This window comes from Tachypleus tridentatus, chromosome 9 (genome assembly GCF_004210375.1).
Source record: "Tachypleus tridentatus isolate NWPU-2018 chromosome 9, ASM421037v1, whole genome shotgun sequence".
NCBI classification, from domain to species: Eukaryota; Metazoa; Arthropoda; class Merostomata; order Xiphosura; family Limulidae; genus Tachypleus; species Tachypleus tridentatus.
In genome coordinates this window covers 79,823,683-79,836,869 of record NC_134833.1, presented here as the reverse complement: position 1 = coordinate 79,836,869, position 13,187 = coordinate 79,823,683, and the positions used below count along the sequence as shown (strand labels likewise).

The following is a 13,187-nucleotide window of genomic DNA, read 5'->3' as shown; positions in this document are numbered from 1 at the left end:
AAAAAAAATATTCTCATCTGTCAATGATGTGCAAGCTCAGCTAAAGAAATGTATTCCAAGAAAATTTGTATTTGCACTGCTGCATAAGTCAGTGACATTCAAAGAAGTGAAAGAGAGATTGAAGTTTGGAGAATAAGCATTTTAGTCAGCTAGGTGGTGCTTCTATCAATTGTAATCTGGGTTTCAACTTGAACCTACTGTACAATCTGTTCAGCAAGCTTAACCATTGATCAAGGTGATGCATACTCTACCTAAACACTCTGTCAAAGAAAAACCTGGTACCACTTGTAGTATTCCAAATCCCAAAGATATGATATAAACAATAGTGCATTGTTCTGTTGAGAGTAGGTTGGTGGCATTTTGCTGATGTAAATGATGAGATGTCCTCTAGTCTGATGCTTGATCCATAAATGAATCTGTCTGAAGGGATGAAGCTTTGTAGTAAACCATCAAAATTGCAGTTCACCCCCTTCAATTGGAATCTCTCTTCTTACCCCCACAGGAATATTTGTCCCCAGTGACTGGATTCTGGATTCAGAACCAGACCAATCGAAGTTCCCTCGCTCAGTTAAACTCATGTTCACTACTATCATGTTGTTGGTCACCGTGTATGATCATGTAAGTTACTACAGTTCTCCCTCTTGTGCCATTCTTTGAACATTTTCAAGTACAAAGGATTTTACTGCTCTTATTGGTTTTGAGTGGAATATTTTGCAATACAGGGGAGTTTTTATTATTCCAATAATCTGGTTGTTTGGTTCCCAGATCAGTCATACATTTGATCATTTTGCTATTATGTGTTCTGTTCACAGATTGGTGAGTATGATATTCCCCTCTGGCTTGCTAAACTTGAGTTAAAGGTGGTATGATCCTCATCCTACCACTGCAAGAATGTCACTTTCTGGTGGTTGGTTTTTGGATGCAATAGACTTGTCTGTATGGTCAATTGTATCCAACCACTCTACACCTTGGGACATATCTTTTTCACTCTCATTCACATTACTGTTATCTGTAGGAATAAGCTTCATATATCAAGTGGTTTGGATCCCTATCCGATCATTGTTCTCTCCCTTTTGGATGTGCTACTCCCTTTTTCTGCTTCTTGGTGTGAATTCCTGTCCCTGGTGAGGGGACCTCCTAGGAAGGTTCTGTTCTTTCAGTTTACCTCCTCTGGGATCTCAACATCCATCCACGTGTTTGCTGTGCATGGTAACTCATAAAGGGGAGGAGAGGATCCTGGTGGTTGAGGGGTCCAACCCTAACACACCACTTTGGCCTTTAATTCCTGTAGACGGGCAGCCTTGGGGTGGCCCCCTTGGATCTATCGGCTGGTCCACTTGGGCCAGGGTCAACCAAGTACCAGTGTTGAATGTTCTTAACAGGTGTTGTGGACATTGTATCTGATGCTGGTGTTTGGGTATAGTGCTCACGAAACTCTGGCATTGCTGCAGTGTCCTTGTTTGGCATTGTTAATGCATCCTCTCCTAGGGCTTCATAATGGGTGGGGTCAGTGGGCACTGAAGTTTCCTTTTTTTTTATTATGGATTCTCCAAATAAAATCGTACTTAAAATAGTGAAAAATAGTCCGTAGGTAAATTACCACCTCTTGTAGATGCTGAACAGCAATCTTCAACATGTATAACACCTGTTGTATCTCATTTTCTTATCCTACATTCTCTTTCAGACAAACATTTAGGGCAAATGTCTCCATTTTTCATTCAGAAAGGACTAGATGGACTTGCTGGCTCTTCAAAGTCAGTAAAGAAGCTTTGATCTAGTAACATATTGGTGGAAACATCCACATCTCAACACAGTGAACTCCTCTTGCATTAAAAGGCAATTGGGGAAATACCTATTGAGGCTACACCTCATACTACTTTGAATTTATCACAAGGAGCTATGGTTGGGAGGGATTCAGTGAGTCAGAGATTCTCACTGATTTCTGCAAGGAGTTTCTGCAGTGAGGCGTATCTCCACTTGCAAAGATGGAATTACAATGCTGACCAGTATCCTCATTCTGGCATTTACCTCACCACATCCACCTGCCACCATCAAGGCAGGGTATGGCCATACATTCCAAACCCTCTCCGATGTTTCCAGTGTCAGCGGTTCGGTCATTCAGAGACGTCATGTTGTGATTCCTTGACGTGTACTCTTTGAGGTGGCAAGGACCACGATGCCTATGAGTGTAAAATGGACTTTTGTTGCATCAGTTGCATTGCCTCTCACCTGTCCTACTTTTGTTCTTGCCCCAAATGCTTGGAAGAAAAAGAGATGCAGCATTTGAAAATGGTTCATAACATTACTTGTCATGAGGCTTGAAAGTTGCTGTCTGCCACTTTATCTTGGATGTATGCTGCTGCATTTCATTCCACTACTACAGGAGATGTGCAGACAGATCTCTCTGTGCCTCCAAAAGAATTGTTCTCAAAACAGATGAAAAGATTTTTGACTTCCATGGTTAATAAAGTTGTTAAATCAACTTCAACATCCATCTCTGTCCCTTACATACATACCAACAAATCCCAAGATCCCCTTCTTTTGGTTCTGGGTACAGGCATTTCCTCAGATACATCTTCTCCCACCCCAAGATGCAAAACAATCATTTGTTCACATCCTCAGTTGCTGGAATCCTCTTCCAACATCAAAGACCTCCCTTGAATAAAGACAGTAAAGAGAAAAGATGTGGTCATAAACAGAAGGGTTCTCCCCTCCAATTTGTCTGCACATAAGTAAAAATGGACACCTTTATACGATAAAACTGTAAAGGTTTACGTTCTAATCTGGATGACATCAAAGCACTGATTACTTCCTACCATCTTGTATGTCTTTCCTTTCAGGAAACATTTCTGAAACCTGCCTATACAGTCACCTTTTGGTGGTTTTCTTCGTACAGAAATGACAAGCTGTGTGATGGAAGAGTGAATGCATGGAGGGGTGGTACTGGTGGTTGATCAGCATGTGCCCACCCTGTCTTTGCCACTCGAAACACCCTTGGAGGCTGTAGCCATCCATGTTACCTTGGGTCCTACCATCACTGTTCTCTCTACCTGTTGCCTGGAGAGACATGTGATCAATTGCACCATGATGCTCTCATTAAACAGTTGCCATCTCCTTTTTTTTTTAATTCTGGGGGACATTAATTGACATCATCCCCTCTGGGGAAGTGCTGATATTGATAGGAGGGATTGCTCTGAAGAGTGTATGCTCTCTGATCACAACCTTTCTCTTTTCAGTCCTGGTTTTTCTACTTATTTACATGCACCTATTCAGTCCTTTACTGCTATTGGTATCTAAATTTGCTCCCCTTCACTATTCTCCCATTTTTCATGGAGGGTTGATAATAATCCACGAGGCAGTGATCATTTTGCTATAAATTTGAGAGAGAGTGGCCATGGTCAATGCCATCAGACCCACGTGCCCCTGTGGAAGCTGAATCACACAAACTGGCTCTCTTTCACTGCTCTTGCAGAACTTGATCCTGCCATCATCTGTAAGCCATTAATAGATGACTGTGTGGTAGCAGTAACTGACTGTATTATACAAGCTGCTGCTTAATATATTCCTAAAACCCCAACACATTTTCCACGATATCCTCATTCATGGTGGAATCCTGTCTGCCACATGGCACAGAAGGTTCAAAAACAGGCCTGGGAAACTTTCCGTAGATATCCCACACACTCGAACTTCATTCCTTTCCAGCAAACCCGTGCACGTGCTCGATGGGTAAGACATCAAAGCCAGGAATCTTGGATTAAGTTCACAACCAGCATATCTTCTGCCACCAGTCATATGGGACAAGACTCAGAAGGTCAATGGGCAATATAATTCTATCCCCCTCTCGATCTTGCTCTCTGATGGCCAGGAAGTAGCTGATACTCTAAGTAAAAGCTTTGGCTGGGTATCTAGCACTTTTGCTTCTTCCTCCACCTTCTTAGCTATCAAGACTCGGGCAGAGCAATCATCCCTTTCCTTTCGAGCTGATTGTCTCCATGACTATAATTGTCCCTTTACATTGGTGGAACTCAAACTGGCCCTTCATCGGTCTGGCAGTACATCAGTTGGACCTGATGATATGTGAAATGCTGTCCAAAATAAAACTGAAAAAAAAAAAAATTTTTTTATGACATGGAAGTTTGTTTCATAATCATTGTATAAATATACTTCATACATTTATAGTGCTTTGTCAATTAATGTTTTTGTAATATTTAAGGATTTGGGACACTGGCACTCAACAAGAAGTGAAGAAACTGGAATTCAAGGCAACTCCAAGTAGTTTACAAGTGTCACAGGATGGAACTCTTCTAGTCATTACATATGGAAACAACATTAGCTTTTGGGATGCCAACAGGTGGGCTCTGTTGACCTCTCTCTCTTTCCAAGTAAAAATATAGTTTTAACCTAAAGATATTAAAGCACTTCATGAAATTAAGAATTTCTTCCTTTTATACTACTAATACTAATTGTTACATTTTGAAAAAGAAATATCTACCCTCATTATACCTGAGATTTAATGTGGTTAAAATTTAATTTGTTTGAGCTGAATAAAGAACAGTAATATCTAAATTGTTTGGTTTGACATTATATATGTTTCTAGTTATGACCAAATCAAAGAATACACAGCACCAACTCAGGTCAATTCAGCATCTTTACATCCTGATAACTCTGTGTTTGTTTGTGGAGGAGAAGACTTTAAAATGTACAAGTATGATTATGAGACTGGAACAGAACTTGGTAAGACAACTGTGTTTCTTTATTATGCTTTACTTACCTCTTAGTACAAACTAAATATTTTGCATATGTACAAAAATGTTGAAGTTGTTGCTCCAAGTATATATTAATTATTCTGTGAGAACATTTTATTATGTCACTGTTTTGGCAAGTAATAGTCTAGGACTTGGTGCATTTAATTTTCAAACATGAAAAACATAAACTGTTTGAGAAAAACTATTTAGTAATAGCATATGAAACATTAACTTACTATAACATGCAAAAAAGTTATGTTCCTTACATATACAAAATTATGTACATGTATTCTAAGCTGCTATTTGTAAAAAGGCCATATTTCTTCTTATGTGTGAACATTTCATGAATCTAAGATCCAAAACAAAGATCAGTAGAGAGAATGTAGAGGTAATTGGAAGTATGTTTGTCTGTTAGGGCCTGACCATGACAAGCAGTAGAGGTTTGTCTTATATTTATTATCCTTGACCAGAAGATAGGTTCTTTATGTTTATTTAGTTTTGATAACATCTGCTGTACAGCATCTACAGAGATAAAAATGTTTACAAAAACTATGCAATTCTGTGATGACGTGGTTAGCCAGTTGTTCTATGACAATATTTGGCTAAGAAATAAAAACAACAAAGTGCCTCTGTGCACAGTGAATGAAATCTGTGTGGTGACCATATGCAGCAAGTAGTGTTGTCGTGATGAACGTAACAGTATATATCACTCAATAATCTTGTTGGTAGTAAGCTTGCATAAGTTTTGACTATACAGAATTTACCAAAAGTGAATTCTTTGATTAGCTGTTTTGTTTTTTTCTGTGTGTTAGAAAAAATTCATTTTATAGTAATCATGATAACTGTTGAATAATATCAAGTGTTCCATCTTAACAGGTTATGAATTATCTAAATTTTTTTCCAAAAAATGTATATTTCACTATGTTTTGGGAATAGGGTAAACCAGAAATTTGATATTCAGCTAATTTTTTTAACAAATCTATACAAAGTACAAATGAAAATGCAAAGCACATCCTTGTATGAAAATGATTTGTTGAAACAAAAGACTGAAGTTAACAAAGTGTTAAAGTGCAAAGGAACTGTAAATGGAATATCCAAGAAGTAAGTGTAGTTCAGTTGATAATTAAGTCTGCTACAACAAAGTTTTAATTTCTAAGAAAAGAAATGGAGGAAATTAGGCAAGATCAGAAGAGGTTTGAATGAAAGAAAAAGCAAAGATGATTTATTGTATTCAAAACAAATTAAATAATTATACTGTTATATTTATGTTTATAACAGAAATTTAATGAACATTATAAGAACAGTTGTTAAGGTGTGATTTTATGAAAGTTAAAAGCAAATTGACAGGCTCAATTCAATCTCATTGCATGTTAAAGAAGTGTACATTCATTAAATTACAATTACATTTTATTGGATAAGGTCAGATATGTCATGATTTTAGAATTTTTCTTAATGCAAATATTTAAATAACTTAATCTAAATCAATGGTTCTTAACCTGGGTTCAATCAAACCTCAGAAGTTCGGTGAGTCAGTCTCAGGGGTTCGGCGGAGGTTAAGACACACACTGTGTGTGTCCGTTCTGTTCACCCCACTCATATGATTCATGATGTCATGCTTTACTTGGCTATCATTGGCTGCGGCTGATCATGTCACATCACTTGGCCTTAATATCTGTGCTGCAGGGAACTTCATGCGCTTAGCAGTTGACTTGTGACTGAAGTAATCGTGCATCATTTGTGATTTTTTTTCCTAATCTTTCAATCCCTTCATACGAACTATATCAAGCAAAAACAAAGTGGTCGGACGAATACATACAATATGGATTCATGTGTATAACGAAACATGATGGGAGTCAGTATCCTCAATGCATGATTTGCAATGCCAAGTTGAGCAATTCTAATCTTCCACCAGCAAAACTAAGAGAACACTCCCTAAAGCTGCATGTAGATGGGAAATACAAGAATACAATGCTTGCTGAATTCAACGTAAAGAGAGCCAGTTTCGATGAAAAGGCTGCCTGTTCTCGGCTTTGTACCCATCGACAAACCAATCCTTACAGCATTGTACGAAGTTGCATACTTGATCGCAAAGCAGGGCAAACCACACACCATTGGTGAAGAACTCGTAAAACCAGCTGCATTTAAGATGGGAAAAGCTGCTGAAAATAAGTTATCCCAAATTCCTCTTTCAAATGACACCATCAGCAGCAGAATAGATGACATGAGCGATGACATCTTGGCTCAAGTAGTTGCAGATCTGATTTCAAGCCCAGCAAAATTCAGCCTTTAATACGATGAGAGCACCAACGTTTCCAATCTTAGCCAGCTTATTGTATTCGTGTGCTATGTGAAGAACAACGAGATAAAAGATTTTTATTTTGTAAGCCTCTTACAACAACAACTAAGGCAGCCGACGTGAAGAAACTTGTGGATGACTTCTTCAGAGACAATGATCTTTCGTGGGATATGGTTTTTGCAGTTTGTTCAGGTGGAGCTCCAGTCATGTTGGGACAAAACCCTGGTTTTAGTGCGCTGGTGAAAGCCGATGCACCACACATCATTGTAATGCACTGTGTTCTGCTCAGGCATGCATTGGCAACAAAACCCTTGCCTTCAAAACTGGCAGAAGTATTAAAAATTGCAGTGGAATGTGTCAACTTTGTGGGAAATAGTGCCCTGAAGCACTGCATCTTCAAAGAGCTGTATAATGAAATGGGCTCTGAATTCGAATGTTCGGTGGTTATCCTGGGGAAAGGTGCTGAATCATGTTTTTGCCATGCGTGTAGAATTAGCCCTGTTTTAGCGAAAGCACCAACATTGTCGTGCAGATTGCTTCGAAAAATCTGAGTTAATTCTCATTTTGGCATACATGGCCAATATCTTCAATGCTCTCAATCAACAGATGCAGGGTGGTGGAGTCAACATCATCAAAGCAGATGAAAACCTGAATGCTTTTCAAAAAAAGCTACTGTTATGGAAACGATGAATGGAAAATGATAACTTTGCAAACTTTCCCATGTTGAACAACTGTGTAAGTAAGATAAAAGATATATCTGAAATTGGAGACATTTCTGTACCCCGGGGAACTGAAGCAAGCAATTGCCATGCACTTAGATGAGCTTGCAAAGTCTCTTGATGGGTACTTTCTCACCAGAGAGTCATATCCAGCATGGGTGAGACAGCCGTTCACATTTAGTGTTGCGACAGCAGATGTCAATGATGAATACCTCAATAAAATCATTGAACTTCAGCAGAGCCAGGTTCAACAGCAACTTTTCAGAACAACAATGCTCTCAATGTTTCGGTGTAATCAAATCGTAGCCTACCCTCTTATTCCTAAGAAATTCCTTGAGATACTTGTACCATTTGTTACAACGTATCTTTGCGAGCAATCCTTTTCGAGGATGGTAGACATAAAAACGAAGAAGAGGAACAGACTTTGTTGCAAAAATGATATGAGAGTGGCACTTGCCAAGGTGAAGCTGCACATTTCTGAACTTCTCTCTGAAAGGCAACAGCAAAAGTCACATTGATTTGCAGTAAATATTAATTGAGTTTTGTTTTTGTGTGAAATTCATGTTTTGTTGCTTTTGTTCTTTGAACATAGTGATATTATGTGCAACTGATGCATGGTTCATTTTGTGCACTAATAAAATATCTGCTTATGTTTTGAATTTGAAAAAATCATATTTTACTTTTCCAATTATGAAGGGTTCAGTGAATGCAAGTACGAAACTTCCGGGGGTTCAATACCTCCAACAACGTTAAGAACCACTAATCTAAATTATTTGTTTGCTAATATATTAATAGAAGTCAGACTTCAATCTGTTATAAAGGCATTTTTATTTAATTAAAATTACCAGCAGTTTAATTTCACAGTATAGTGATACTTTTGTCATTTCCTTTAGTATGCTGATAGATCAAGAAGTTTATGACTACTTATTTTAAACTTCATTTAGATTCTTTCAAAGGCCACTTTGGACCAATTCACTGTGTGCGGTTTTCTCCTGATGGAGAACTGTATGCAAGTGGTAGTGAGGATGGAACCCTTCGGTTGTGGCAAACTACAGTGGGTAAAACATATGGACTTTGGAAATGTGTACTTCCTGATGATGCAGCTGCTAATGAATCTGGTGATGTCTCTTCTGCCCAAGATGGTAATTCTGTGAAGGCAGAAGCTTAATATTGATTTAAAACTCACCAATATTTTGTTACTTTAAAAATTAAAAGGTTTAGGTCAACATCATTAAAAATGAAACTTGTAAAACTATGCTTCCCACTTTTTTAAAGCTCTCAGAAGTGACTTTTCAAATTCCCTGTCACTTGGTGTTGATAAATAAGAAAGGCTTAAGAAGCTAAAAATGAAAAAGAATAAAATAGTAAAAATTCAATATTGAATTTCTTTTTGTTTACTTGTACAAGCATACTTAGAAAGTTAAACTTGCTATTCTAAAACTTTGAATTAATAGGACCACAAATTGATGACCGTATGAATAGTGATGCAATATACAGTTTGTTTTACTAGTTGTTTTTCTATTACTGAAAAGTATTGTCAGTATTTTTTTTTCTTCGAACTAGGAACTGTACCTTTATTGACATTTCTCTCTGGTTGTCTATTTTTGCATAGAATTAGGTATAATATTTACACATATAATCTCATTGTTTTCACTTTAATTTCAATACAGCTCTGTAAAATTTTACCATCTGCTATTCTTCTCATGTTTGTGCATTATTTTTGGTACATAAAAGAATTCTAAATCAGACTGTTCTGTGGATTTTTGTTTCTTTGTCACTGCAGCATAATCTTTAGGTGCATACAAATAATTTGTAAGCTCTGTATTTTATTGATCTTTTTAAGATTTAAAAGTAGCTTACATAGCTATTTTATTGGCTGGAAAAGTGTTTTGGTTTTGTAAAAAAATAAAGTTAATAAATGAATCATTTTCAGGATTATAAAAAAAATTGGTAGTTGCTGAAGACTTACTTAGGAACAAAAAACTTAAAATATATATATAATAACTGCTTCCAAGAATAAGTTTATGGTCTGTTAATGTTAATAAACTTTCCTGAGTAAATAACTCATGAAATATAATGTAAAAAAATGGTAAATATTTAATCATTTTATTATTGTGGTCATATTCTTTTGGTTCACTTCTTCCTGCTGTGCGTTTTAAGGATATCTAGAAGCATTTAACTTGTGCAGTGTTGACCAAAGAAAGAAGACAGTGAAACTGATAAACTTAAATTGTGTAGCAAGAACAATATATAATACAAGAAGTAACCTATACATCACTATTGGTAAGACATCCTCCTTCTCAACTCAAGCATATTTTACATGGATTAATGCACTGATTTGTAATTAATTAGCTCAAAATTCATGACACAAGTATGAAACAATTGGGTGTCTTTATGAAGCTGTTAATTCATACCAGCAAATGGGGATATTAAATTAACAGCTTGCTTACATACAAATATGTTTTAAATTCTTTAATTTTTTACTTTAAAGTTTTTAGGTCTTTGGCAACCTTTGTATCACATTTTATTAATGGTAAGCACACACTATACATTAGCAATTATTGTAAGTTTTAATTTTATTATATCAATAATCACAGCAATATTTATCATGGAATGGGAAATATATTAGTAGGTACTTGACCAATGTTAACAGCTAACACAGTTTATGTTGGCCCATCCGAAAGAGATTCTTATTGCTTATTCATAAAAATAGTTTGATGTTCTTCATTACTTCAAGAAGTTTTAGTCATCCCATAAAATGAGCGAAAGCATTGTTGCTTTCATCACCAATTACTAATTGTAGTGTCCACACAGGGCATGTTTTTAATATAAACTAACTCACTCCCTAAAAATGGTGAAATTACTTTTGTAAAAACATTGTGCGACCTCTGGAAATATTCACTTAAGAACTTAAATCTATATATTTTTACTACTTTCTTTTAGGTTCTTTAAGCTCTTTCAGACAAGCATATATATGAGTTCACACTTTAATACACTCTTGGGTTTAAAAAGAAACGTATAGCTTTCTGTTATGCACACAAAAAAATAAAAGGAATTGGAAAAGTAAGAAAGCTATCTAGATTTCAAACAGTCCAACCAAGTTGTATGAAGGCATTTATCAAGTATCAACAACAGCAACATTTTTATGTGAAAATATGGAAGTTTAAATTGGTAGATGTATAATTCCTGTCTGTAATTATTTGTTATATGACTAGTGTACTTTTGTGCAATTACATAATTGAAGTCCTTATTTATTTTTTATAAGCAAAGTTATCTAGAAGTGTTATATTAAGAATGACAAACAAGATTGTTAGTTATGTTTTTCTTTAAACTATAACATTATTTTGAAAGTACCAAATAAATTTCCTAACTTTCAAAAATTTAAAAGTTTTGATTTAATAACCCAGCAAAAGCTGAAAAATACTGATTTTTGGTTTTTGTCTTGATCATCTATATTATAAGACTATATTATGATAATCACCATTCTATGGGATTTATTGGTCTTGCGCTAGTAATTTTGAAAACACGTATCATCACCAAGGTCTATAGTAAATACCAGAGTTTGGTTATTTTGCTCATGGTGTCAAGAATGTTGTAAAATATACTTTCTACTATGCAAGTAAAACATTAGCTGCTGGTAAGAAAGTTGTGCTTTTTATGTGTACTATTGCTATTTGAATTAATCATTTTGGGAAATTACTGACATAAGTGAAAAATGGGGATAAAAACCATTCCAATGTTATTTTCAAATATTGAAAAATTTAAGTTGTTTTAAGAAAATTTTAGAAACACCATTATTCAAAGATGTAATATTTTTCTATGGACTGTATAAGTAAATTAAGTTTTCAGTATGTTTTATAATAGTAATGAAAAATAATGTGTTTAAGATGTGTTACTTTAACATAACTTTTTGCATCTTTACTAAATGTATTCATGAAATGATATAGGTGGAGTTTGGGTTTAATGGACTGCTATTGCCTGTTTCTAGAGTGAAATGACATTTTGGCTTCTCAAATAAGGTATTGAGATCTAAAGCATAGAAGCCAAGACGTCCTGTATTTATAAAAAAACAACAGGCAGAAGCTTTCCAAGAAAGCCATAGCTCTGCTATATGTATACTGTCTAAGATAACTTTGAAACATCATTCTAGGTGATTACATCTGTCTATTAGAAACCATTAACAAGTTTATGGAATAACTTTTCAGTTGTTGGTGGAGCTTGCTAAAATAAATAAATGCTCTTTGTCTTGTCAAATTTGAGTACAGTGTGAATCCAAAGATACAAAAACATACATAGTACATTTCGTATTGGTATATATGAAGTGTGATGGTAATAAACTCACTAAATATTTGAACTTGATACAAAAGCTTCAAAGATCAAAATGTGATTAAGTATCAAAATAAACCCTGTTTTTTAAACAATTCATAAGAAAATATAAGGTCCATACTCAGAAAAGTATTATATCTTCACTTTTTTCCATAAAATTCACAGGACTATGATGGATTTATGGTCTTGAAATGTTAATATGTTCTATAGTAATTGCTGTATACAGATTTTTCAAAAACTTCATATGTACTTTTACATAAGTGAATCATTTTTGTTGAAATTGGGTCAAATTTTGTTTTGCATAAACTATTGACAATCACAGGTTGATAGTTTCTCCAGACCAATCATGACATGAGAGTCTTATTGATCATTCTAGAACACGAGAAACACTCATGTATGGCATGTCATTTCTGGATAATATGCAATTGTGCATGCACTTTGACATTATTTTTTCTTTTTAATATTATTTACTCATTGTTATGGTAATAACAAGGTTATGTAAATGACCCAAGTGCTTTGAGAATATTAGACTTAGAAATAGTACCTCAGTTACTCGAAGAATACTAGCAAATGTATCATTGAGTCAAGTCTGAATTATCAACTGAATTTGAAACAAAGAGTGAAATGAATGCACTGGATAATAGACAGCACTCCTAATGGAAATTTCTATTTTTAAATAGGTAACTTAACTGAAAAATGTTACTTGTAAGCTTATTTCAGACCTTATAATATTATATACAAGAGTACAATGCAATCCCTTTCAGCACAGTTGTACTATCCTTGTCACTTGTGGCCATTCTAAAACTAAATAACGAAATGTATCACCTAGCCTGCCAGTGAAAATTATCTTTGCCAGCATGTGTTCAACTGTACAGCAGTTTTTTTCCACAAAGAAAAAAGGTGCATATGACATTAAACGAGAATCATCCAGAATAATAGGCAGCCAGAGTGAAAGGATGTTAATGAGAATCCAGGAAATAAAATCACAAGTTTGGCTGGGAAAAAAGCCACATTTTATTTAAATACTATAAATAATTAAAGTAATAAAAAATATTTTCAATCAGTTGTATGCTATTGGAAACCCATCTCAACAAAGAGATT

At 35.2% G+C, this 13,187-nt stretch overlaps 1 protein-coding gene across 1 annotated transcript in view; it reads left to right on the top strand.

The window, feature by feature from the left end:
* The window catches only part of LOC143225582 (serine-threonine kinase receptor-associated protein-like), a 28,014-nt gene extending 16,000 nt beyond the window's left edge, over nucleotides 1–12,014 (top strand). The window contains exons 5-7 of the mRNA XM_076455279.1: nucleotides 4,214–4,351; nucleotides 4,598–4,734; nucleotides 8,705–12,014. Coding sequence (XP_076311394.1) covers nucleotides 4,214–4,351; nucleotides 4,598–4,734; nucleotides 8,705–8,928 — 499 coding nt within the window. The 3' untranslated portion in view covers nucleotides 8,929–12,014. The remainder of the gene's footprint in view (nucleotides 1–4,213; nucleotides 4,352–4,597; nucleotides 4,735–8,704) is intronic.
* The last annotated feature ends 1,173 nt before the right edge of the window (nucleotides 12,015–13,187 follow it).